Source organism: Chiloscyllium plagiosum, unplaced genomic scaffold, assembly GCF_037043375.1.
Source record: "Chiloscyllium plagiosum isolate Xiang-an unplaced genomic scaffold, Cpla_swu_hap1 HiC_scaffold_23, whole genome shotgun sequence".
Classification (NCBI taxonomy): domain Eukaryota; kingdom Metazoa; phylum Chordata; class Chondrichthyes; order Orectolobiformes; family Hemiscylliidae; genus Chiloscyllium; species Chiloscyllium plagiosum.
In genome coordinates, this window is record NW_028270161.1 from 16,223,150 (window position 1) to 16,247,716 (window position 24,567).

General features: G+C 41.5%; 1 protein-coding gene across 2 annotated transcripts in view; it reads right to left on the reverse strand.

The window, feature by feature from the left end:
* The window catches only part of chchd3a (coiled-coil-helix-coiled-coil-helix domain containing 3a), a 231,677-nt gene that overhangs the window by 198,740 nt on the left and 8,370 nt on the right, over positions 1-24,567 (reverse strand). For both annotated transcript variants that reach the window (XM_043714036.2, XM_043714037.2), the window contains exon 2: positions 24,268-24,391. In XM_043714036.2, coding sequence (XP_043569971.2) covers positions 24,268-24,391 — 124 coding nt within the window. The remainder of the gene's footprint in view (positions 1-24,267; positions 24,392-24,567) is intronic.

Sequence of the window (24,567 nt, forward strand, 5' to 3'; positions counted from 1 at the left end):
TTTCTTGTTCACTTTCAATTCTATTTTATGTCTTACATCTGTCGTGGGCACACTTTTGCTTTTCAATGGTAATTTCTACCACGTATATCTCCAGGGAACTCTATTTACTCTACCTTTCCCATTAAAGATAAATATACCTTGACTGCTCTTTGAAGATATCCCAAGGTTCAGTTATTGTTCTTCCCACCAATGTCCTATTCTAAACAATCCTGCTCAGCTCTATTCTTGCTCCAATCAAATCAGCCTTGCAACAACTGATTTTTCTTATTCTGTACTGCTGCGTGACATTCTCCAAACCCATCCTGAACTTTAGGATACAATGACTGCCATTTCCTAAACGTTAACTCATTTGATCCACCTGGTCCATTTCATTTCCAAGAACCAAGTATAACAATGGGACGGACACATACGTGCTGCACGAAACTCTATTGAACACAATCTGTGAATATAGCCCCTCTCTGCACGTTACACTATTTGTCTGTATTTGGCTAACTGAATTCCCTAGGCAATTAACATCACCGAATTTCCCCACTACCAACATCTCAGGTTTGACCCTTGAGCAGAATCTAAACTGGACTAACCAGATCAATTCTGTAGCTTTAAAAGCAGATTGGACATTAGGAATCTTGTCGTAAGAACTCACCTTGTGACTCCCCAAGCTTATCCACCGTTTATAAAAAAAATAAGTCGCGACTATGATGGAACACTCCCCATTCACCTGGATGAGAGCAGCTCCACCACTCAAAAAGTTTGAATATTACTTGCTACTTACCAGACCAATCCTAGACAGCTAGGTTCCTGTGGTGCAGCGGTGGTGTCACTATCTCTGAATCAGGATCCTGTATTCAAATTCTTCCTGTTGCCAGACATATGTGAATAGGTTGATTTAAAATCGACATGTTGTCGAGATCGCTTCAACACCTTAAGAGTGGTACTGCCACTGTGGAATAATCAACCAAAATCCCAAATTCTGACTTGATGATGGAAGGAAGACCATTTATGAATTAGCTGAAGATAATTGGGCTTAAGACTATCCTGAGAAACTTCTGCAGTGATATGCTGAAACTCTGATCATTGACATTCAAAAACAACAATGATCTTTTGTGCTCGCTATGACTCCAACCAACCACAGATTCATAGAATTACACAGCATGTGGAGTTTTCCTCAATTTCCATTGACTCCAGTGAAAAAAGCTACCATTTCGACTGGGACAACACATCTATCCTGGGACAGGCGAAGCAAAGACATGCCAGAGAATTCCTAGAGGCCTGGCACTCCAACCACAACGCCATAAACAAACACAGATCTGGATACCATCTATCAACCCCTCAGAAAACGAACAGGAAATGACATCACCACAAACACCAGGAACCCCATCCAGGAGAAAGATATAAATAGAAAGCAGGAGACAACAGCTTCGCTTCACTTGGAGGTCGCCACTGATGATGTTATCCAGCCAGATAATGAAACATCTGGATATCAAACCTACAGCTCAGCGAGCAAACCTACACCCTCAACCTGAGCTACAAACCTTCACAAACCTTGCAGTATTGTATCTATTATTCGATTAAATTTTCCAATACAGTTAAGTTATTCTGAATGCTTTTCTCTGGTTATATTTTAACTGCAGTGTTTAAAGAAATAGTGATTTGCTTAACGTCGAGTAGATTGACCAGTTGCATTGCATCTGTAACAGGCACTTCACATTTGCCTTTTAAAAATAACAAACTTAGGTCCCAGGCTATCTTTTTGAAATATTTTGAAGGGGGTCTGGTCTGGTCTGGTCTGTAACAAAAGGCAACTTTAAGTTGCCATATTCCCAATGCTTCAATTGGTCCACAACTAGACTATAAGCACAACAGACTTTATTCTTAGACTAGTTACACCTCTAACAAAACAAAAGTCAGCACAACTTGAAGTAATATTGTTTTAAGTCTTTTGATAATCATCAACTGGTCCAATATACCAGCATCCCATAAATACACCTCGGGCAAAGGCAAATTCAGCAAAACAGATCTCACTTGCTATCTCCTCCAGTCCAGCAGAAAGAAACAATCTAGCAGCAAAAAAAGAACTCGAGCGTTCTGCTGCAGCAGAGAAGAGGTGTATCTATTACTTTCATCTCCAAAAACCACAACTTGGACTCAAAGCAAAATTAAAATCCTGGGTCTATTTGAGCCTGATTCTACCCACTCATGCTGGTTTTGTGTAATTTACAAACACTCTGAGCTCAAACTTGTTTACCAACTGCTTCTGAAGTAGTCATTCCAGCACCACTGACAACACCATGCTGCAAGAGAGCACAGAATAAATCCCTCTTAAAGGCACAGTACCGTCACAATACCAAGTACAGAATCACAGGCTTGCAATACCATCCTATGTATATTTCTCTTTAAATGCAGGATACTTACACAAGATTAAAATGCCCATCAAAAACCTCTCAACCATTACTGAAATGTGTGGGGTTGCATTTGTTCAATTCTAGTCATATCTATTCAGTAACAAGCAGAGAACTACTTGCAAGGCAGCAGTATTCTTCTGCAGGTACCTCTGAAATTCCAAATGACTTATTCCTTGCCTCTTATTTCTGTCAATTATATCCAAGTCCTTAGCAATATTTTCCAAAGATCTATCAGTTTTCACTCATAAGCTGTCATCACATAACTGTCCCGCACCACCTTCTGCACCCTTCTCATTATCTCTAAACTGTTGAATGGCTTCTGTATTACTTTGAATTGGATGCAAACATGTCCTTCACTTAAAATATTGCAAACACCAAAGCCAATGACTTGGATACCACAGTAGAGTGTGTGGTGCTGGAAAAGCACAGCAGGTCAGGCAGCATCCGAAGAGCCGGAGAATCAATATTCGGGCAAGAGCCCTTCATCAGATTCTGTTTTGATCAAGAGCCTGGATGAAGGGCTCTTGCCCAAAACATTGATTCTCCTGCTCTTCAGATGCTGCGTGACCTGCTGTGCTTTTCCAGCACCACACTCTCGACTCTGATCTCCAGCATCTGCAGTCATCACTTTATCTCACTTGGACACCACACCCCATCCTTGGAATAAATACCTCTAGACTCGATGATTCCAATATAATCCTGGCCAGCCTCCAATATTATACCCTTATTAACTTGAGGTTACCCAAACCTCTGCTACACGTGCCCTAACTTGCACCAAGTCCTGATCACTCATCACCATGCATTCTGGATAAGCAACATCTTGTTTATCAAATTTTCAGTTTTCAAATGCTTCTGTAGTCTCCGAGTTCTGCCTCAGTCGTCTTGCATACTCCTCCAACTCTAACCTTTTGAGCAATTCCAATTTCCACAGTAACCATGTCTTCAGCTGCCAAGGTCTTATAGCTCTGCAATTCTCACAAATTTCCTTGCTTCTTTCTTGAAAAGCACTTAAAACCTATCCCTTCATTTTACCTGAATATCTCATTATTTGACTGTCAAATTTTGCTTGAATACAGCCTTGTGGAATACCTTGGACACTTAATTGAATTAAAGATCCTTAATAAAGACAAGCAGTTATTAAATATCTCATTTATATTACCAAACTGAGTGCCAAAACCCGATACAGATAATTCAATCTCATGGTAGCCAACTTTCTGCATAGTTGTGCTTCTCTTGTCAATCAACCGTACATGAATCCAATGATTAACTGCTTTGGAGATGCATCTTCTGATCAGACCAAAATCAATAACAACTTCACATGAACACGTCACTTTGAAACAGAAGCACAGCACGTTTTGTTTCGTCTTCATTGGTGAGCGACCATCTTTGTAGCTGAAAATGTGTTGCTGGAAAAGCGCAGCAGGTCAGGCAGCATCCAAGGAACAGGAGAACCGACGTTTCGGGCATAAGCCCTTCTTCAGGAATGAGGAAAGTGTGTCCAGCAGGCTAAGATAAAAGGTAGGGAGGAGGGGCGTTGGAAATGCGATAGGTGGAGGAAGGTCAAGATGAGGGTGATAGGCCGGAGTGGGTTGGGGGCGGAGAGGTCAGGAAGATGATTCCAGGTTAGGAAGGCTGTGCTGAGTTCGAGGGATTTGACTGAGACAAGGTGGGGGAGGGGAAATGAGGAAACTGGAGAAATCTGAGTTCATCCCTTGTGGTTGGAGGGTTCCCAGGCGGAAGATGAGGCGCTCCTCCTCCAACCGTCGTGTTGCCATGGTCTGGCGATGGAGGAGTCCAAGGACCTGCATGTCCTTGGTGGAGTGGGAGGGGGAGTTGAAGTGTTGAGCCACAGGGTGGTTGGGTTGGTTGGTCTGGGTGTCCCAGAGGTGTGCTCTGAAACGTTCCACAAGTAGGTGTTCTTGTGGAACGTTTCAGAGAACACCTCTGGGACACCCGGACCAACCAACCCAACCACCCTGTGGCTCAACACTTCAACTCCCCCTCCCACTCCACCAAGGACATGCAGGTCCTTGGACTCCTCCATCGCCAGACCATGGCAACACGACGGTTGGAGGAGGAGCGCCTCATCTTCCGCCTGGGAACCCTCCAACCACAAGGGATGAACTCAGATTTCACCAGTTTCCTCATTTCCCCTCCCCCCACCTTGTCTCAGTCAAATCCCTCGAACTCAGCACCACCTTCCTAACCTGCAATCTTCTTCCTGACCTCTCCGTCCCCACCCCACTGTGGTCTATCACCCTCACCTTGACCTCTTTCCACCTATCGCATTTCCAACGCCCCTCCCCCAAGTCCCTCCTCCCTACCTTTTATCTTAGCCTGTTGGACACACTTTCCTCATTCCTGAAGAAGGGCTTATGCCCGAAACGTCAATTCTCCTGTTCCTTGGATGCTGCCTGACCTGCTGCGCTTTTCCGGCAACACATTTTCAGCTCTGATCTCCAACATCTGCAATTCTCACTTTCTCCTCGACCATTCTTTGTACCCCCATTTCAGGTTTCCTGTCCCAACAGGTCACTATCTACATCAAACTCATCTCCCAGCTCAGCTCATGTTCTTCATTGATCCAAATTCTTCTGAACACAATTAACCTTCTCTGTCGTCATCAGATGATCAAACAGAAACGCTAATCTTGGGTGATTTGTGTGTTAGCATGGGTGGCAAGGGATCTGTAACAATTCTGTAGTCACTACTCTCCAGATAAACTCTTGTTCATTAATCAGACCTTCTACTTGCTATTGTGAAGTGAGGTTCTAGTTGACTTAACAGATTTTGTCAATTCCAGAGTTTAAGAGTCTCAAATTCCTTCTACATTCATATCAAAATGCTGAGCATCCTCAATTTAAAGCTTCTATCCTATGGATTATTTTCGTTATCCATTTTCTCCTGGTTCTTGCCGAAGAGTAAAAACTATTTGAAGGGTACATCAGAAAATGGCCCTGCAAACACTAAATAGACAGCGCTTATGCCAGGGAGAGGTGCAATATCACAAAAAGGTATGACTTAAGAGTTAATTTGGTACTCCAAGTAGAAGTTGTGTCGGGTGCCTCAATCTGTTTAGTTCTGATGCCATGGATGCCACTTGACTTTTGGGCAACATGCAAGAAATGCTGTCAACTGGAGGAGCTTTATGACCAGATATCAGCACTTGTAGAGCAGCAGCAAGGCTGAGAAGTACATGGATGGCATGTCAAGGACTGTTCAGACAGCAACTCAAGAGTATGCAAGGAGAGAAAAAATGGATGACTATTACATGGAGGACTGAGCAAGTAGCACAGGAATACGAGATTTAATAATTTATGTAATGGGCATATGATTGAGGTCACCAGGCAGACATGTTGCCTTCCAGAATGTCACAGCACTTGCAGAAAATTCTGAGGAGTGAAAACCGAAAGCTTGAGGTCATGGTCCATATCATACCAATTATGTAGTTAGAGAGGGGTTAGGTGCAGTGGGCCAAGTTGAGAGAATGAGCAAAGAAATAAATAAGCAAATCCTCAAATACAATTGTCTTTGGATGACTTCTGCAAGTGCAATAGGAGGATAGCTCAGATAATGCATGATGGAGAAAGGGTGCAAGAGGGAAGCCTTGTAATTCCTGAAGCAAGAACAATGGTTCTGGGGAGGTGGAAGATGGACTGTTATGATAGTATATCCTTTAATGCAAGGAGTCGAATAAATAAGGCAGAATGAATGGTTGAAGGCACAAGGAGAGAATTTGAAGTTTTCTATAGAGAATTTTAAACATGGATTAAAAGGAACCTCAGTTTAACCTCAAATAAAAACAAAGAACTGCAGATGCTGTAATGAGAATCAAACAGAAGTTGCTGCAAAATCTCAGCAGGTCTGACAGCATCTGTGAAGTGAAATCAGAGTTCATGTTTCAGGTCCGGTGACCCCTGCTGTTCTGAGGAACCCAAAATGTTAACTCTGATTTCTCTTCACAGATTCTACCAGACCTCCTGTGTTTGTTTCAGTTGAACCTTTCCGGTGACAGGTTTTTCAGACAGGATGGTGGGGATAAAGGAGGGAAGCTCTCAATATTGGTTAAGGAAGCAATCAGAGTTGCGAGGAAGATGACATGCTGGAAAGATCACCAGCTGAGAAATTTGGGTTGAAGTGAAGAAGGACATGGGACAATCACACTATTGTACCTGACCCAAATTGATCACTCTCAAACTGAACACCCCATTCTATCGTGCAATGTTAACTACTGTCTTAGGGATCATTTATTCTAAGATAATTTATTAAACCTGCTCCATTACACATGACCAGATCTAAAATAGCCTGACCCCTGATAAGATTCACAGCATGTCCCTGGAATCTATCCTGAATGCACTATGAATTCTTCCTCATGACTACCACTATACAGATTTGGAAAATCAAATTGGCAAAGATTAAATTATCCAACCTTAATGTCCTGCCTTTTCACGATTTATTCTCCGCCCTCCCAAAAGCTACTGTCAAGGGACCGACAGACTACTTGCGAGTGGCTTCTCTCCCTTCTTAATTCTCAGCTTCACCCATTTGGTGCTTCTACCTCAACACTGCTGCCAATGCCATATCAACTGAAAGCCATTTTTCTGACACCAATCCTTAAGCCATGCATTTAACTCCTTTAATTACCCAATGCCACTTGGCATACCACTCAGGTTATAAGCTAATTAGGAGCAGAATTAGGCTGTTCTACTGCCTCCTTTTGTAACTTTGAATCCCTTTACTAATCAAAAATCTACCTTTCTCTTAAATACACTCAATGATTTGGCCTCCACAGTTTCCAACTTTATAATCGCTGCTCGTTGTCAAGAAATTAAATTAAATTGATAACAACTCGCTCCCCCCACTCCATCCAGCTGCCTGTCCTTTGATTGAATGCATAACCTCGGCTTAGTTAAAAATCACACAACACCAGGTTATAGTCCAACAGGTTTAATTGGAAGCACACTAGCTTTCAGAGCGACGCTCCTTCATCAGGTGATTGTGGAGGGCTCGTTCGTAACACAGAATTTATAGCAAAAATTTGCAGTGTGATGTAACTGAAATTATACATTGAAGAATTGATTGTCTGTGAAGCCTTTCATCTGTTAGAATACAGTGTTAGTTTCACTTCTTTCATGTGTAAATCACAAAACCCTTCTTTTAAAGTTGCATTCTCGGGTTAGCTGTTAACAATGGTGATAGCTGGACAATATATTGAAGGTGTTAGCCCCCTGTGTTCTCCATCTATGACCTGATGTTTAGATTGATTCTAATCTAAAATGTGAGATAGCAGAATTTTACATAAATTCATACAGTTTTTGAGCTAAGTGCAATGTAACTCTGCAAGTACAAATTCACCACACAAAATATATGTGTGCATGTGGGTCTTTGCCTGTCTGTGTGTGTGTCTGTCTGTCTGGGGTGGGGGTTGAGAGTGTGAGAGAGAGTGTGTGTGTGTGTGTGTGTGTGTGTGTGTGTGTGTGTGTGTGTGTGTGTGTGTGTGTGTGTGTCGTGAGTGCAGAGTGTCTTAAGTATGTGAGGGGGTACATGTGAGAGTGTGGGAGTGTGTGTGTGTCTATAAGTGCTGAAAATGTGTTGCTGGAAAAGCGCAGGTCAGGCAGCATCCAAGGAACAGGAGAATCGACGTTTCGGGCATAAGCCCTTCTTCAGGATTCCTGAAGAAGGGCTTATGCCCGAAACGTCGATTCTCCTGTTCCTTGGATGCTGCCTGATCTGCTGCGCTTTTCCAGCAACATATTTTCAGCTCTGAACTCCAGCATCTGCAGTCCTCACTTTCTCCTGAGTGTCTATAAGGGTATGTGTGGGTGTCTGTGTGTACCTGTGTCTGTGTCCGTGTCCAAGAATGAGACAGACAGTCGAGAGTAGTCCATGGTGAGTTTGATGGTGGGATGAAACTTGGTGCTGTCACTGTGTAGTTTTATCAGTGACTCCTCGCCATGGGTCCAGAGGAAGAAAATGTCATCAATGTACCTGGTGTACAATGTTGGTGTACACTGATGACATTTTCTTCCTCTGGACCCATGGTGAGGAGTCACTGATAAAACTACACAGTGACATCAACAAGTTTCATCCCACCATCAAACTCACCATGGACTACTCTCGATTGTGTCTCATTCTTGGACACGTGCGTCTCCATCAAGGATGGACACCTCAGCACCACACTCTACCGCAAAGACACAGACAACCTCACAATGCTACACTTCTCCAGCTTCCACCGAAAACATTAAAACAGCCTTCCCTACGGACAAGCCCTACGCATACACCGGATCTGCTCAGATGAGGAGGAACGTGACAGACACCTGGCAAGTACTCAAGGATGCCCTCACAAGAATGGGGTACGATGCTCAACTCATCGACCGCCAGTTCCGACGTGCCACAGCAAGGAACCGTAATGGCCTCCTCAGGTGACAGACACGTGCTGCAACTGACAGGGTATCCTTCATTGTTCAGTACTTCCCACAGGCTGAAACATTACGCCATGTTCTTCGTGACCTGCAACACATTATCAATGAGGATGAGCACCTCACCAAGACCTTCCCCACACCTCCACTACTTGCCTTTAAACAACCGCCAAACCTCAAACAGATCATTGTTCGTAGCAAACTGCCCGGCTCTCAGGACAACTCCATACAACCCTGTCATGGTGGACGCTGCAAGATGTGTCAGATTGTGGACATAGATACTACTATTACATGTGGGAACACCTCCCACCTTGTACATGGCAGGTACTCATGTGACTCAGCCAATGTTGTCTATCTTATATGTTGCAGGCAAGGATGCCCGGAGGCATGGTACATTGGGGAAACCGAGCAAAGGCTACGACAACAGATGAATGGGCACCGCACAACAATCAACAGACAGGGGGTTCCCTCCCAGTTGGGGAACGCTTCAGTGGTCCAGGACATTCAGCCTCGGACCTTCAGGTGACCATCCCCCAAGGCGGACTTCGGGACAGGCAGCAGAGGAAAGTGGCCGAGCAGAGGCTGATAGTTAAGTTCGGTACCCAGAGGGAGGGCCTCAACCGGGACCTTGGGTTCATGTCACATTACAAGTGATCACCATTGCACTATACACACACACACAGATATTCCTATACACACACACACACTCTCACATACACACGGACACAGGTACACACAGACGCGCACACAGACACCCACACACACCCTTATAGACACATACACTCCCACATGCACCCCCTCACAGACTTAAGACACTGCACTCACTACACACACACACACTTTCTCACACTCTCAAGCCCCACCCCAGACAGACAGACACACACAGACAGACAAAGACCCACATGCACACCTCTATTTTGTGTGGTGAATTTGTACTTGCAGAGTTACATTGCACTTTGCTCAAAAACTGCATACATTCATGTAGAACTCTGAGCTCAAAAACTGCATGAATATATGTAAAACTCCATTATCTCACTTTTTAGATTAGAATCAATCTAAACATCAGATCATAGACGGAGAACACAGGGGGCTAACACCTTCAACATATTGTCCAGCTATCACCATTGTTAACAGCTAACCCGAGAAGGCAACTTTTAAAAAAAGGGTTTTGTGATTTACACATGAAAGAAGTGAAACTAATCACTGTATTCTAACAGATGAAAGGCTTAACAATCAATTTTTCAATGTATAATTTCAGTTACGTCACACTGCAAACTTTTGCTATAAATTCTGTGTTACGATCGAGCCCTCCACAATCACCTGACAAAAGAGCGTTGCTCTGAAAGCTAGTGCGCTTCCAATTAAACTTGATGGACTCTTACCTGGTGTTGTGTGATTTTTAACTTTGTATACCCCAGTCCAACACCGGCATCTCCAAATCATAACCTCGGCTATTTCGTTTGCTGCCCAATCCCCTGATGCCCAAAACATTGTACCTTTTAGTGGTTTAACGTCCTTGTGAACCTCAATTTCTCACATTATTCAAAATGCTTCATGCACTAAGATACAAAGCCTATAGGTTTTTCTATTATCAAGTTGCCCTACACTTTTATGGTTTCTTGGTACCATGGAAAACACACACATCCTTTATTTTCTGGTATCAACCCAGCCACTTACCAGCCTTCTCTTCTACTTTTCATTTCATGATTTTCCACAAAATTGAACCAATTCCCCAATGATACAGTTTAAAGCCCTATCAATAGCCGTAGTTTAGCGACTTGACAGGACTCTGGTCCCAGCATGATTCGTGGACAAAAACAAAAACAAAACCACAAACTACTGGAGAAACTCAAGAGGTCTGCCAGAATCTGTGGAGAGAAATCAGAGCTATTGTTTTGGGTCCAGTAACCCTTCAGCTCAGAACCTCGCGAGCATCCACAATTCTTTTTGTTCAGTGATTCCAGTGGAGCCCATTCCATCAGAACAGCTCCCTCCGTCCCTAGTACTGCTGCCAGTGTCCCATGAATTCAACTCTCACTAATCTTTGAGCCACATATTTACTTCTATAAACTTGCTGATGGTTCAGCTGGTAGTCCAGAGGTTATTACCTTTTTTGTTCTGCTCTTAGCTGCTCATAGTCCACCAGCAGAACTTCTTTCCTTCTTTTACCTGCATCAACATGGACATGACAGCTGGTACCCCCTCCACTCCAAGTTCCTCTGCAGCCCAGATGAGGCATCCTGAACCCTGGCACACAGCAGGCAACAAAGCTTGAGGGATTTACGATCCTGGCCACAGAAAAAAAAGTGTCTATTCCCCTGACAACCCTGTCTTCAAATTACAACTACATTTGTTTTTTTTCCCCCCCAGCTCCATAATGCTCCAGTCAGTTTCAAGCCCTTTGGCACGTAAAAGATAGTCATGGTTGTTGCAGGTCAGTCATCGCAGCTCCAGGACATCTCAATCAGCAGTTCCTTAGGATAGTGCACTAGGTCGAAGAATCTTCATCTGCTTCAATAAACTTCCCTTGTCAGAAGTGAGGATGGTCACCGATGACTGCATCGTGTTCAGCACCATTCTCATCTCCTCATATAGTGAAGCAGTCCATATTCAAATGGAACAGATTCTGGACAAAATCCAGATTGACAAGTGGAAAATAACATTTGCAACACCAAATGACAGGCAATGAACAAGTTCATTAACAAACAAACAAACCTAATCACCACGGCTTGACACTGCATTAATCAATCCCCCATTTTCAACATCCTTGGGGTTACTATTGACCAGAAACTCAAATGGACTCACCACTTCAACTCTGAGTAAGAACAGGTCAGAGGCTATAAATACGGCAGTGTGCAACTCACCTTGCGCTCCTGATCCTGAGCTTCAATTTATTGTTCAAAAATACCTTACAAACGCCAAGCCAAAATAACAAACAAAAAGCATCTCTTCCCCTCGATCAAACTTCCATGCTGCCTCCAAAAGGACCAAGCGATAACTCACTCGTATGGAGTCTCACCCCAGATGTGTTCTCTCCTGCCTGACATGCAAAGCCTACTGAGATATCAAAGATACGGAGTACCACTTTAAATGATCTGCACTTGAATTTAAGATCTAAATTGTTTGAAACCTTTCATAATGTAAGTTGTTCCAGTCCTGTCCATGTCACTGGTACTGAAAAAGGATGACAACAACTGGATTCCTACCCTCTCTTTCCAAGTTCTTCTTCAATCATGCCTGCATACAAAATGTTTCTTTTGCCTGGAAATCTAATGAAGCTGCAGAGATTTGAATACATGGCACAACAGTCAGCATGTGCCTCTATTGCAATTTGTAGACAAGGTAACAGATCTATCATTTCTATAGTGGTAAACACAAAGACTGGTGGACTAAGTCATGTAAATTTGGGTTCACAGATTTTGAACCAGCAACAAAATTCTCAATTGAGCATCAGGGTGAAGTGACAAATGACAAACATGTGAGAACTTAAAAATTACACTTGTGTAAAGTAACAGAAAATCCATTCAACAATGACTTTTGTCAAAGAAAGTATAAATAATTAGAGATAAAGTCAATCCAAGTTGCAAACAGCATCAGCATGAACAGTACATGTTAAAATCTTCTTAGAATGGTTGTCAGCAGAAGCACATGTTAATCCACAGATTCAAAACCCAAAAATACTTCCAACATTATAGAACAGGAGGAACACCAATCAGCTCTATTTTTTGCTCCCAGATAAATGCATTGCAAACCGGTAGGAAAATATTCATTAAAGATGTAGCGTTAGAAAAACAATACTGCCGAGACATAACATCACACCATTCTGGAGAGATTTCACATTTAATGAAATGATTTACTTTAAGAGACGACATGGTAAATGCAAGAGCAAAGAAAAGTAAAGTACTGTACATGGTGGGATAGCTTTCATAATACAACATAGATATCGGACTATAAAGGCACACAGTCTTCCCAAGTGCTGGGCACGAGGAATGAATTGTCAAGCTCTCAAAGTGGCAGAAGGCACTGATGATGAAACACCAAGTTCTTTGCACCCAAATGTGTTGAATGAATTGGAACCAGATGGGAAGGACTTAAGAATTCAGGAAATACATGTTTTGCAATCGGTACATGCATCGCTGAGTTAGGTTCACTGGCCAAAGTAGGTTCACCACTTAGTTTATCGGCTAGCATAGTCAGATGATTGAGGGTGGACACAATAGTGGGGATAAGCAGACAAGTCAACAGCAAAATATTTTTTTAAAAAGGCTCAGTATCCCAAGTGAGGGACAATAATGGAGAGCGAAACATTAGCAGTGGGCGTACGTGAGTGGAGAACTAGAAAATGCAATTCCAGTATTGACTGAGGGGACATATTTCAGAGGAAAGAGTAATGTCGAAATGATTTCCTCGCAGCCATTCTATGAGTTATAGTACAGAGATCTTAACAAGAAAAACAAAGCTACCATCAGACATAGTAACAGGGTAGCATGGTGATGGACAGCTTCCTAGGACAACAGATAAAAATACAACTCCCATAAAGAGAGGTCTTTGCGCCTACTAGTAGAATGGACGATACTGTGATAAATGGACGGCACGGTGGCACAGTGGTGAGCACTGCTGCCTCACAGTGCCAGAGACCCGGGTTCAATTTCCACCTCAGGCGACTGACTGTGCGAACTCCACACATTCTCCCCGTTTCTGCGTGGGTTTCCTCCCACAGTCCAAAGATGTGCAGGTCAGGTGAATTGGCCATGCTAAATTACCCGACGTGTTAGGTGAAGGGGTAAATGTAGTGGTATGGGTGGGTTGCGCTTCAGCAGGAAGGTGTAGACTTGTTGGGCCGAAGGGCCTGTTTCCACACTAAGTAATCTAATCTAGTAATCTAATCTAAAAAACTGATTAGAAGAATAATCGATCAGAAAAACATCAGAAGGTATTCTGAAGTTGATGATTGAGGTTAACAGACTTGGTCACACAAATGGGTGGATGTAGAAATGGTTCTATTGAGAGAGACCAAAACGACTAAAGCAGGGCTGTGAGCTAGCTTTGAGCAATGCTTGTGGGAGAAATAGATTAAGGGAGACTTTCTTATGGCTGAGACGTAATTTTGAAAATCATTTTAACTATTTCAACAATCTTATTTTTCAAAGTATAATTTTATGAATATCAAAACAATGTATCAAGGTAACATGCTCTCACTAGAGAATACTTGTATAGCCCCCAAAAGGAAGTGCCAGGATCAGAGCTGAAAACTCGAGAAATTGCGCAAATGCATGAATGGGTGAAGTGATGCTTCATGTGTATGATATCTTTTCAGTAAAGGTGCTCACAATTCAAGGTAGACTCAATGTTCTCTTCACAGTGCATCTTTATGATACATGTCGACAACTTTTGTAGGGGTGAGGAGGGACTAATAACTTTGATAGGGAGATGATCATTTGAATGAGGAAGCATTAAGAATAGGCAAACAAATCTCTGGAGCATTCAAGTACATGGGTGTCAAAATTAAGCAATGAGTCAAATCTAAACATATACAAAGAGGCATTATTGAAAACTCTAAATCTCTTGCAGTTCGTCACACCAGACTGAGATAGAAAGATGACGTTTCTGTTAAGGATTAGATGGAACAGCTGAGGAAATCTGTTGGCCAACTTCACTGGTGAAATCCAGAGACCAGGTCAAACAAAATTTTGATGTGCTGCAACTTATTCTGATCATGAAAAATACCCAGGTAGATGACATTTTCAGAGTAAATCGATTCTAAACAATTAAATAAAATGTATGAAAAAGTTCCCAAATTTTGATAGTTTCATGAATATGACAAAAAGATGATGTTTCATGATGCTCACATAAATCTCGGTGATGGACTTTCCAGTGCTGGGGATTTGATATTTCTCATGGAAGAAAAGGGAAAAATTGCTTCTTGATATGGGAGATGAAGCAATTAAGACTGGTGAAGAACACATTTGCTGCTGAAACTCTGGCTATCAAGTAAAAACAGGCCTACTTGTCAAGAACACACATTGGTTTTCAATTACAGATATTCAAACAAAGTTGGTTGAATTTAACCACTTCAATTATCCACAATACAGAGCATTAATCAGTGCCTCCATAGGTCAGCTGGTCAGAATCAACATTACCTTTCATAAATCATATAAACAGTATATTTGACATGATTTCCATGACAGACTCAAGCTGCTAGGGAGAAATCTAAAACACCATTCAACTTCAAGAAAAATCTTTTAACAAGTGCTTTGGTAACTTAAAAAAAAACGTTGAAGCAAGATTCAACAAACCAAGTTTAAAGTTGCACAATGCCTTTTAAATATTCGTGGCAAGCACAATGAAAAATTGCATCGAGTCTTAAAACATTTTCCAATTTTTCTTGCACCATCATGTCGACTGTGGAATCACTTTAGAGAAAATAAGCTGAAGACACTGCAAAGTATTCATTCGTACTCAGTCAAGGAAACTACATATCTGAAGGATGCAATGCTCTTCCACAGCTTTGGAATAACCATTGTATCACAACACTTAAATCATATTACTCCATCAAAAAGCCAGTACAGTTATACTACAAATATTTTATAAAGCTGACAGCATCAAAAAAGTGACAATAGAGTTCCAGAAATAGGTAGAATACATAGAGCTATGCTGGATGATTTGCAACATTTCAATTCATTTTCTTCACTTCATACTAGGAAATTACAAGAAACTAAGAGATCACCATAACAACACACGTAGAGGTGTTTCAGCAGCCACTGAACACAGCTCTCAGGCACTAGTCGGAAATAACATGCACAGCAAAAGTTATCTGCAACCAATTTCTGCACAGAGCATTGTTTATTTGGAGAAGTTTTGAAAAAGTGATAAAAAGACAAATGCATCATAGATAAATGTACGAAGAGGCAAATACCTAATAATTGAATTAAATGAAACAAAAATAAGATGGAATTCTGAAATTAATTACTGCATAAATATAATAGGTCCAGCAGCATCTGTGTACAGAAAGCAGAATTCACTGTTCCGGTCCAGTTACCCTTCTTCAGAATTCATCAGAGCTAGCAAAAGATGGGCATCAATGCTCAAGACGGGATGGGGAGGGGAGGGGAGGAGAGGAGTCATTGATCGGTAGAGAGAGAGATACAGACAGACAAAGACTCAGAGATGCCAAATTTTGCCTGTCTCTGAGGTCTGGGAAGCATTCTTTGTTCCAGCTGTACTTGGCTCCCTACCCCACAATTCTTGCTCTGGTCCAATGATAACATCCCTCTCTCACCCAGAATTGGAAAAATTTATCAATTTAATTGAACATTTCTGCCCTACTCTCTCCTTCACCTGGTCCACCTTTGACTCCTCCTTTACATTCTTTGACATCTTTTTCCACTTTTGAGGGTAGGATGGCAACCTTTCTCCAACACAAACCCCCCAACTCCAACAGTAAACTACATGAAATATCTTAACACTCCACTGCCTGTAAAGACTATGCTATTTTTCCAATTTCTCTGTCTCCATCAGATCTGTTCCAAAAATGCCAGCTTCCACAAGAGGTCTTTGAAAAGTCCATTTTTACTTCAGCAAAGGAATCTCCGTCACTGTGGTCGACAGGGCCTTCAGCCTTGTTTGACCCATCTCCCACACTTCTGCCCTCACCCCTTCTCCTCCTTCCCAGAACACCTGTCGTGTTTACCCATTTTCACTTGCAAACTATCAGCATTCACACAGAAAGCATCATAATCTGCCATTTCTGCCACTACCAGACACACATTCCCCTTGTCAGTGTTCCACAGGCACTATTCCCTTCAGGACATCTTGGTCCATTCCTCCTCCACCTGCAATTCTACCCCATACCCCCCCATGGCACTTCCCATGCAATTGCAGAAGTGTAACACTTGCTCATTTACTTCCTCCCTTTTCACTATCCAAGAACCCAGACACAAATTCCAGGTGAAACAGCAATTTACATACATTTTGCTCAATCTGGTCTCCTCCACACTGGGGAGATGAAATGCAGACTGGGCAGCTACTTGCAGAAAATCTTTGACCTGTCCACAAAAATACCCCTGAGCTTTCTGCTGCAGTGCTCCAGCGAAGTTCAATAAAAACTGGAAGAAAAGGAATTTATTTTTGGCTTGTATTCCCTCTTGCCTTCTGGACTCAATACTGAATTCAATAATTTTAGGGCCTGAGCATCTTCTTTCAAGTTCTTACCCCAACTGCCACACATTAGGCCTTGTCATCACAGGGGCTGCTACCACAACAAACTGTTAGCTTCTAATGGTCCCCATTAGAGCCTATTGATTCTCCCAGGCTGACGATTACCCATTCCTTTGCTCTCTCCTGGGCTCTATCTCCAGGTATTATATCCTACTCCTTGCTTGTCCCACTCCATCTTCAGCAGATGTGACAACCTGACAATTCATTGTCAGGTTACTGGACCAGAAATGCTTTCTCACCACAGATGTTGCTAAGCTATCACTCTGAGGAAACATTGTTTCCTCACCCACCTGGTCAAAACCTCTTAGGATCTTCAATTAATCCATTTCTCTGAAGGCTACAGGTTTAGTCTATTTCGCTCACACAACTCCTTACTCACTTCAGGGGTTAGTCTAGTCAACTTTGTCTGAGCAGCTTCCAATGCATTAACATTTTTCCTTAAGTTCAGTGATCAGCATTTTACACACCTCTCCAGATGGAGTCTCACCAATGAAGAAAGTAACAGAGTTACTATTGAGTCCAGTATGAGCTTTCTTTACAAGTTATAAGTTCTGAAAAGTTACACCGGACTCCTCGCGATAGATGCTGTCAGACTCAGACTTTTTGCAGCATTCTGTTTGTTTCAGGTGGCCAACATCTGTATTATATTCCTTCCACCTATTCCAACTCTCTGCTTCCTGTTAGCCAGCCAATCTTCCATCTATGCCAATATATTACCCAAAACACCAGGAGTGTTTGTTTCGTGCAACTGTATTTGATGCGGCATGTTATCAAATACCTTCTGGAAACTGCAACAGAATACATCTGTTGATTTTCCTGTATCCACTGCTCAAGCTACTTCTTCAAAGAATCCCAAGCCATTTGTTGAACATGATTTCCCTTGGACAAAACCTTTGCCAGATTATCTTGAACATTTCCAAGTGTCCTGTTATAATGTTGTGAATAATAACTTTGAACAAGATTCCAATTCCAGATGGAAAGCTAACTGGCGAGTAGTTTGTTACTGTCCATCTCCTTCCCTTTTTGAATAAATAAGTTATATTAGCCATTTTCCAATCCAAAGAAATGTTCCCTGAAACTAATAATTTTTATTATATTAAATACATCAACTATGTTACTCACTACTTCTTTTGAAGACCAATTTCCCAAATTTTAGGCCCTTGCTAACAAATAAAAAATCATCACAGCCAGGCATACTATGTCATTTGTACATAGTGTCAAGTTCTGCCTCAAATGTATTTATTTGTGCCAATCTTATTAATTTATCCCACTGCTGTGCACATCCATCTTCTGCACATATTAAAAATGCTTGTTTATCAATGTAAAAGTTTATATTGCATTTATGGAAAGTTGAATCATTTAGTTCAACTGAGAAACTTGAATCAATAGCCCAGAACACCATTTCAATTCCACTTTGAAAGTCATAAGTAAATTATTAAGTGTGGGTACTGGACAGGGCAACAGACTACATTCTTGGTAATTGATATGTAAGCAATATACTGTAGTGCTTTGGACCTCACCTACCAACAGTGAACCAATATTTTTAAATGCGACCAAAAAACTACAGTATAGAGGGAGAACGTACAGCAAAATATCACTTCACCACAAATAAGCCAACACTAAAATTATAACTCTGTTTCAAAAAAAAAGACCATGTTTTTGTTTGTCATTCATAAGATGACAGTGTCACTTGCTGGGTTAGTTTTCACTTCCATATTCCAACTGCCCTCAAAAGGACAAAAGTGAGGAACCTTTTTGAGCCACTACAGCCCATGTTGTGTACACATACCCATAGTACCATCTGTAAGGGAGTTCCAGGATTTTGACCCAATAACAGTTAAGGAATAGCAATTACGTTTGCAATCAGGTTTGTGCGTGGCTCGGGGGAAACTTCCAATGCATCTTGAACTTCTTGCGTCTTGCCAGAGATGCAATAATCTAGCCAAGTTGGGAACACTGCATCACAGATAGTGGACACCCTTTGAAAAATCAGGTGGCAAGTTACTCATTGCAGAATTCATAGCCTTTGCCTTGCCCCTGAAGCCACAGTACTTATTTGGTCAGGTCAGAGGCTAGAAATTATGCAAGTTATACAAACCAGAGTTTTATTTTTCCATAAAAACTGTGTCTCAATAGTCCACATTAATATGACATACTAACGTACTTTATGTGGGCCATTTCAAGACAGTCAACATACTTCATGTATTCTGTACTCATTTAGCAAGGCAGCAGGACTTTTGCAAATCCTATGATACACAGCTATTATACCATATGAAACATCCACATGGCAGCTCGTGAGTTAACTGTGGATGTAGTGGAGTGCATTGCACATCGCAGAGATGGAAGCCGTTCAAGACAGAATATATTTTTTACTGCAAGTAACTGCAAAACACAAACTTGATGCAGGAATTACAAAAATCAAAACATAATAAAACAACAGGATGAAATATGACAACACTCTTATGCAAGGAAGCACTAGCAGGATGCAACTTCAAGAATGAAAAGTCTCCTAATTCCTAAATATGCCTATGACTCAAACCACAGGTGCTGAGTGGCGATACAAATACTGAAGGAAAATGCGGATTATTGCAAGCAAACAGTCTCACTAAGGATTCATAGGATGTTTAACTTATACGAGCAATTACAGTTTATGCGCTGCATGTAACCTCCAGAAAATTTAGTGAAGCATTCTTTTAAACCACTGGCAAATATAGAGTTGATGGCTTCAACCATCCTGCTTATATTTCACATTTCAAAGAACCTGAAATTCAAAATGACAGAACTGTGCTAATGTCAAAAAGAAAAGGTTGCATTGGAATCATTTTGTAACATCTTTGAAACCCAACCAAGGGAATGCGTTGTCTCTTCAAAGGGCTCATAGACATGTTGAATTGATTTCTCAAGGTCCAATCTAAGCTCAATCCAGCACCCTCACTTGCCAGTGGGAATTCAATTGATTTATTGATGCACAGCATTGAAGTTAATGCAAACTTTAAAGTTTGAAGTGCACACTTCTATTCTTTCCTTTCAAAACACTAAACTGAGCTAAAGCCAATGTGATGCACTTTTAAATAAAATCTAATTAGGTCTGATGTGTAAGAAACACATCGAAGACCTCTTCAAAAGCAGCATAAATCTCTAACCATTCAGCTTTTCTTTAGTGTTAAATATGTCTGCTTAATTTCACAATACAATGAAGAAGAATACTCTGTATACCAGGAACCATTTAATCTTCAAGATACATAGTTCTTAAGTATTTTAATTGGTTACTCAGATCTCAAATCCATTAATTCTTATGGAGAGCATCATGACACTTCATTAATGAAGACAGTCTTACTGCTCACAACTGACAGCTGCAAGAAACATCTTTTGTCACTGATGTGAACAGGAGCCAAGATGGGCTGAATGGTCTATGTGATGTATATTGCCAAGAAAGTGTATATCCTGGCAGTATCTGGAATCTAGCGTGACCATGTGTTTTGATGCAGTTTAACTTACTACTCTCACAATCGAAGCCTCTGAACAGCCCCTGTCTGAATCTGTCTTTCAAACACTGGAACACAAAGAACACAGAGTCATGAAGTTTGTTTTACCACTCAATTCAATCACAAGTTATTTTTGATTTCAAACTGTATTTGTAGTTATTTTAATTAATATGTTTTAATTTTGTTAAAATATACCTCTGGGTAAGTGTGATTTGAGCAGACATCTGGACAAGAAAGAAGGACACTGCACTACCAGAGCCTTTTAAATCAAGATTATGTTGTGAGCATCTCCTGTGGCTCACATTAAACTGTTGATAGTTTTAAAATCAACCTGTCTGGACATGAGATTAGATTAGATTAGATTAGATTAGATTAGATTACATTACAGTGTGGAAACAGGCCCTTCGGCCCAAGAAGTCCACACCGACCCACCGAAGCGCAACCCACCCATATCCCTACATTTACCCCTTACCTAACACTACGGGCAATTTAGTATGGCCACTTCACCTGACCTGCACATATTTGGACTGTGAGAGGAAACCGGAGCAACCCGGAGGAAACCCATGCAGACACGGGGAGAATGTGTAAACTCCACACAGTCAGTTGCCTGAGGCGGGAATTGAACCCGGGTCTCTGGCGCTGTGAGGCGCAGTGAGGCAGCAGTTTGACATGTTATGACAAACTTCTGAATCAGGTACGACTTGAACGCAGGTCTGCGAGCTCAGAGGTATGGATGCTAATAGGGCTTGGATATTTAATACAACGCCCAAATAATTTCAGTTCTGAATGTTTCAACTACTCTAGCTTTATTAAGAAGAATTCTAGATTCCCTTCATGTATACAAAGCTTGACTGAATCAATGACCTCAAATTTCATTTTTTGGACATCCTGCACCATAGGTTTTCTCTGCCCATCCCAATATAAGGTTTCCCCCCAAATTTCTGATTTCCTACTCTCTCTGACCTGTTCTCAATTTATTCTTGAATCAAAACTTAAATCACTTTGACCGAGTTTTGAACCGGTCTACACTGACTCGGTCTCCCAAATTAAACTCGTCTCGCTTGCCTGCATTTGGCCTACAGCTCTCAACTTTTACTATTCACGTACCTGCCCAAATGTCTTTTAAATGTTCTAGCTGTGCCTGCACCTACCACTTCCCTCGGCAGTTAATTCTATATACGGACCTCCGTGAAAAAGTTGCCTCTCAGATCCTTTTTAAATCTTTTCCTCTCTCAATCTAAACCTAATTGTGAGCTCCCAAACTCTAGGAAAAAGACTTGGCTATTCACTTTCTCTGTACCCCTCATGATTTTATAAACCTCAATAAGGTCACCCCTCAACCTCCTGTACTGTCAGGGAAATAGTCCCAGCCGGCCAAGACTCTTGTTATAACTCAAAACCTTCTATTCCTGGCAACAATCTTCAAAGTTTGTTCTGTACCCTTTCCAATTTAATAATAGCAGGGTGACCAGAACTGTGCACAGAACTCCAAAAATGGCCTCAATGTCCTGTACAGCCTCAGCATGACATTCTGACTCTTACACTCAGTGCTGACTAACAAGGGCGAGTATGCCAAATGCTTTCTTCACCACCTTGTCTACCGGTGATGACACTGTGCCCAGGTCTCTCTTGCTCAACAAGTGACTTTCAACAACTTGTGTGCCACTACAGCTGAAACAAAACATCAAGGATAGTGAATTTTTGCAGAATCGAGAGGTTGATTTGGAGGAAGTTTTTTTCACAAAAGATGAAGCAAAGCTGAGTTCTGCTGTGAACATGTTGAGTATTCAAACTCAAAACTGGAAAAATAGCACAATATGAACTGAGAGGTGGAGGTGCAGGAAGTTGTGGATATGCTACATCCTAAGGATTAAGAATTAAGCAGAGGCATCTGAAACCAATTTGTTAGAATAATAAAAGTTGGTCGTGGTTGATCAAGGGAAAGGTAATTAGTATGCAAGATGTGAACTGTAGAAAGCAAACAGAACCAATTGCTAAACCAATCAAGTTATTGGATGATAAATCCACCAATGTACATCAAGTGGAGGTAAAGATAGACAGAATAAACAAGATAACAGATTTACTGACAGCTGGAAACAGATATGGAAATTTTTGTAAAGAAAATAAAGAGCAAATTTAACCTTGTCACTGATTTTTTTAATCACTTGGTCACGCACAAATGCACACAAAAGTAGCATTGAATTACTTGAATCCAGATTTACTCCCCACTATCGTGTTGGACGGCTTCAGATTCATAAATTAACAGAAATATAGGATCATAGAGATGCACAGCCCAGAGACAGACCCTTCCGTCGAACTTGTCCTTGCCAACCAGATATCGTAAGGTAATCTAGTCCCATTTCCAGCACTTGGGTCCATATCCCTCTAAACCCTTCCTATTCATACACCCATCCAGATGCCTTTTAAAGGCTCTAATTGGACCAGCCTCAACCACGTCCTCTGGCAGCTCATTCCATACATGCACCACCCTCTGCATGAAAACGTTGCCCCATCGGTCTCTTTCTATCTTCCCCCTCTCACCCTAAAGCGAAACCCTCTAGTTCTGGACTCCCCAACCCACAGCAAAGACCATGTCTAATTATCCTATCCATGCCCCTCATAATTTTGTAAACCTCTACAAGGTCGCCCCTCAGCTTCTGATGCTCGAGGGAAAACCCAGCCGATTCAGCCTCTCCTTCAAGCTCAAACCCTCCATCCCTGGCAACATCCTTGTTAATCTTTTCTGAACCCTTCCAAGTTTCACAGCATCCTTCCGATAGGAAGGAGACTTGAATTGCATGCAATATTCCCCAAGTGGCCCAACTAATGTCCTGCACAGTCACAACATGACCTCCCAACTCCTATACTCACTGCTCTGGCAATAAAGGAAAGCACATTCAATGCCTTCCTCACTATCCTCATCTGCGACTCCACTTTCAAGGAACTAGAAATCTGCACTCCAAGGTCTCTTGGTTCAGCAACCCTCCCCAGGATCTGACAATTAAGTGTATAAGTCCTGCCCTAATTTGTCTTTCTAAAATGCAGCACCTCACATTTATTTAAATTAAACTCCAGCTGCCACTCCTCAGCCCATTGGCCCATCTGATCAAGATCCCATTGTAATCTGAGGTAATCTTCTTCCCTGTCCACAACACCTTGGTGCCATCAACAAACTTACTAACTATACTTCCTATACTCAGGAGGATATCATAACAATCCAATGATTGCACATGATGAGACATCGATCAGCTACTCTCCGAGGCATGAGTTTTGACAGGGAATTAGCTTCTCCTTCTCCATTGCTGCTTCTTATTTAATCTCTCAATTAATCATCCAACCATATATACTTGTAAGCTGAAGAGTCCACTATGTTCAGAGGCTTCCTTCTAATATTCTCTAAATATTCTCTAAGATGCTCTAAACATCTAATATTCTTTCAGAGGCACGACTGAATAACAGCATTTGATTTCCTTGTGCTTCAAAAGATTGCACAATACACTACCTTGATATTTTGCAGAGTCATAATTTGTTTTTTCACTTGTCTTCCAAATTCCACCAACAATTTTTACCATTTAATTGCTGGTTTGCCACTCAAGCTTTCTCCTTACCTCTTATTTCTCCTCCTCCATTTAAACATGCAGAAAGTCCATTTAACACAATTATGCAAAGATGCACAGAATGGATGGTAGTTTCAACACCTGAACCAGACTTAACAGCATCATTAGAAATGCAGCAAGATAATACCTATTGGTTGGACTGGAGAAGGCGGACAAGTTCCAGTAGATGACGATGGTCCTGCAGGTGACGACTGGGATTTTTCAGCCGGTGAAGAAGCATCCCGCATACGGCTAATGACACTGTCGGAGAGCTGTTTAGATAAAGTAGTGGAAATCTGTTCATATTAAGTTCCCAAATCCAAGTACCTATTATTCATTAAGAATAGCAATTTTTTAAAACTTGTTTTTAGCATAAACCATACTTCAGAAAACTTTTTAAAGCTGTACACTGTTCCCAGAGACTTACTTCATTTCAGAATAATTTTTG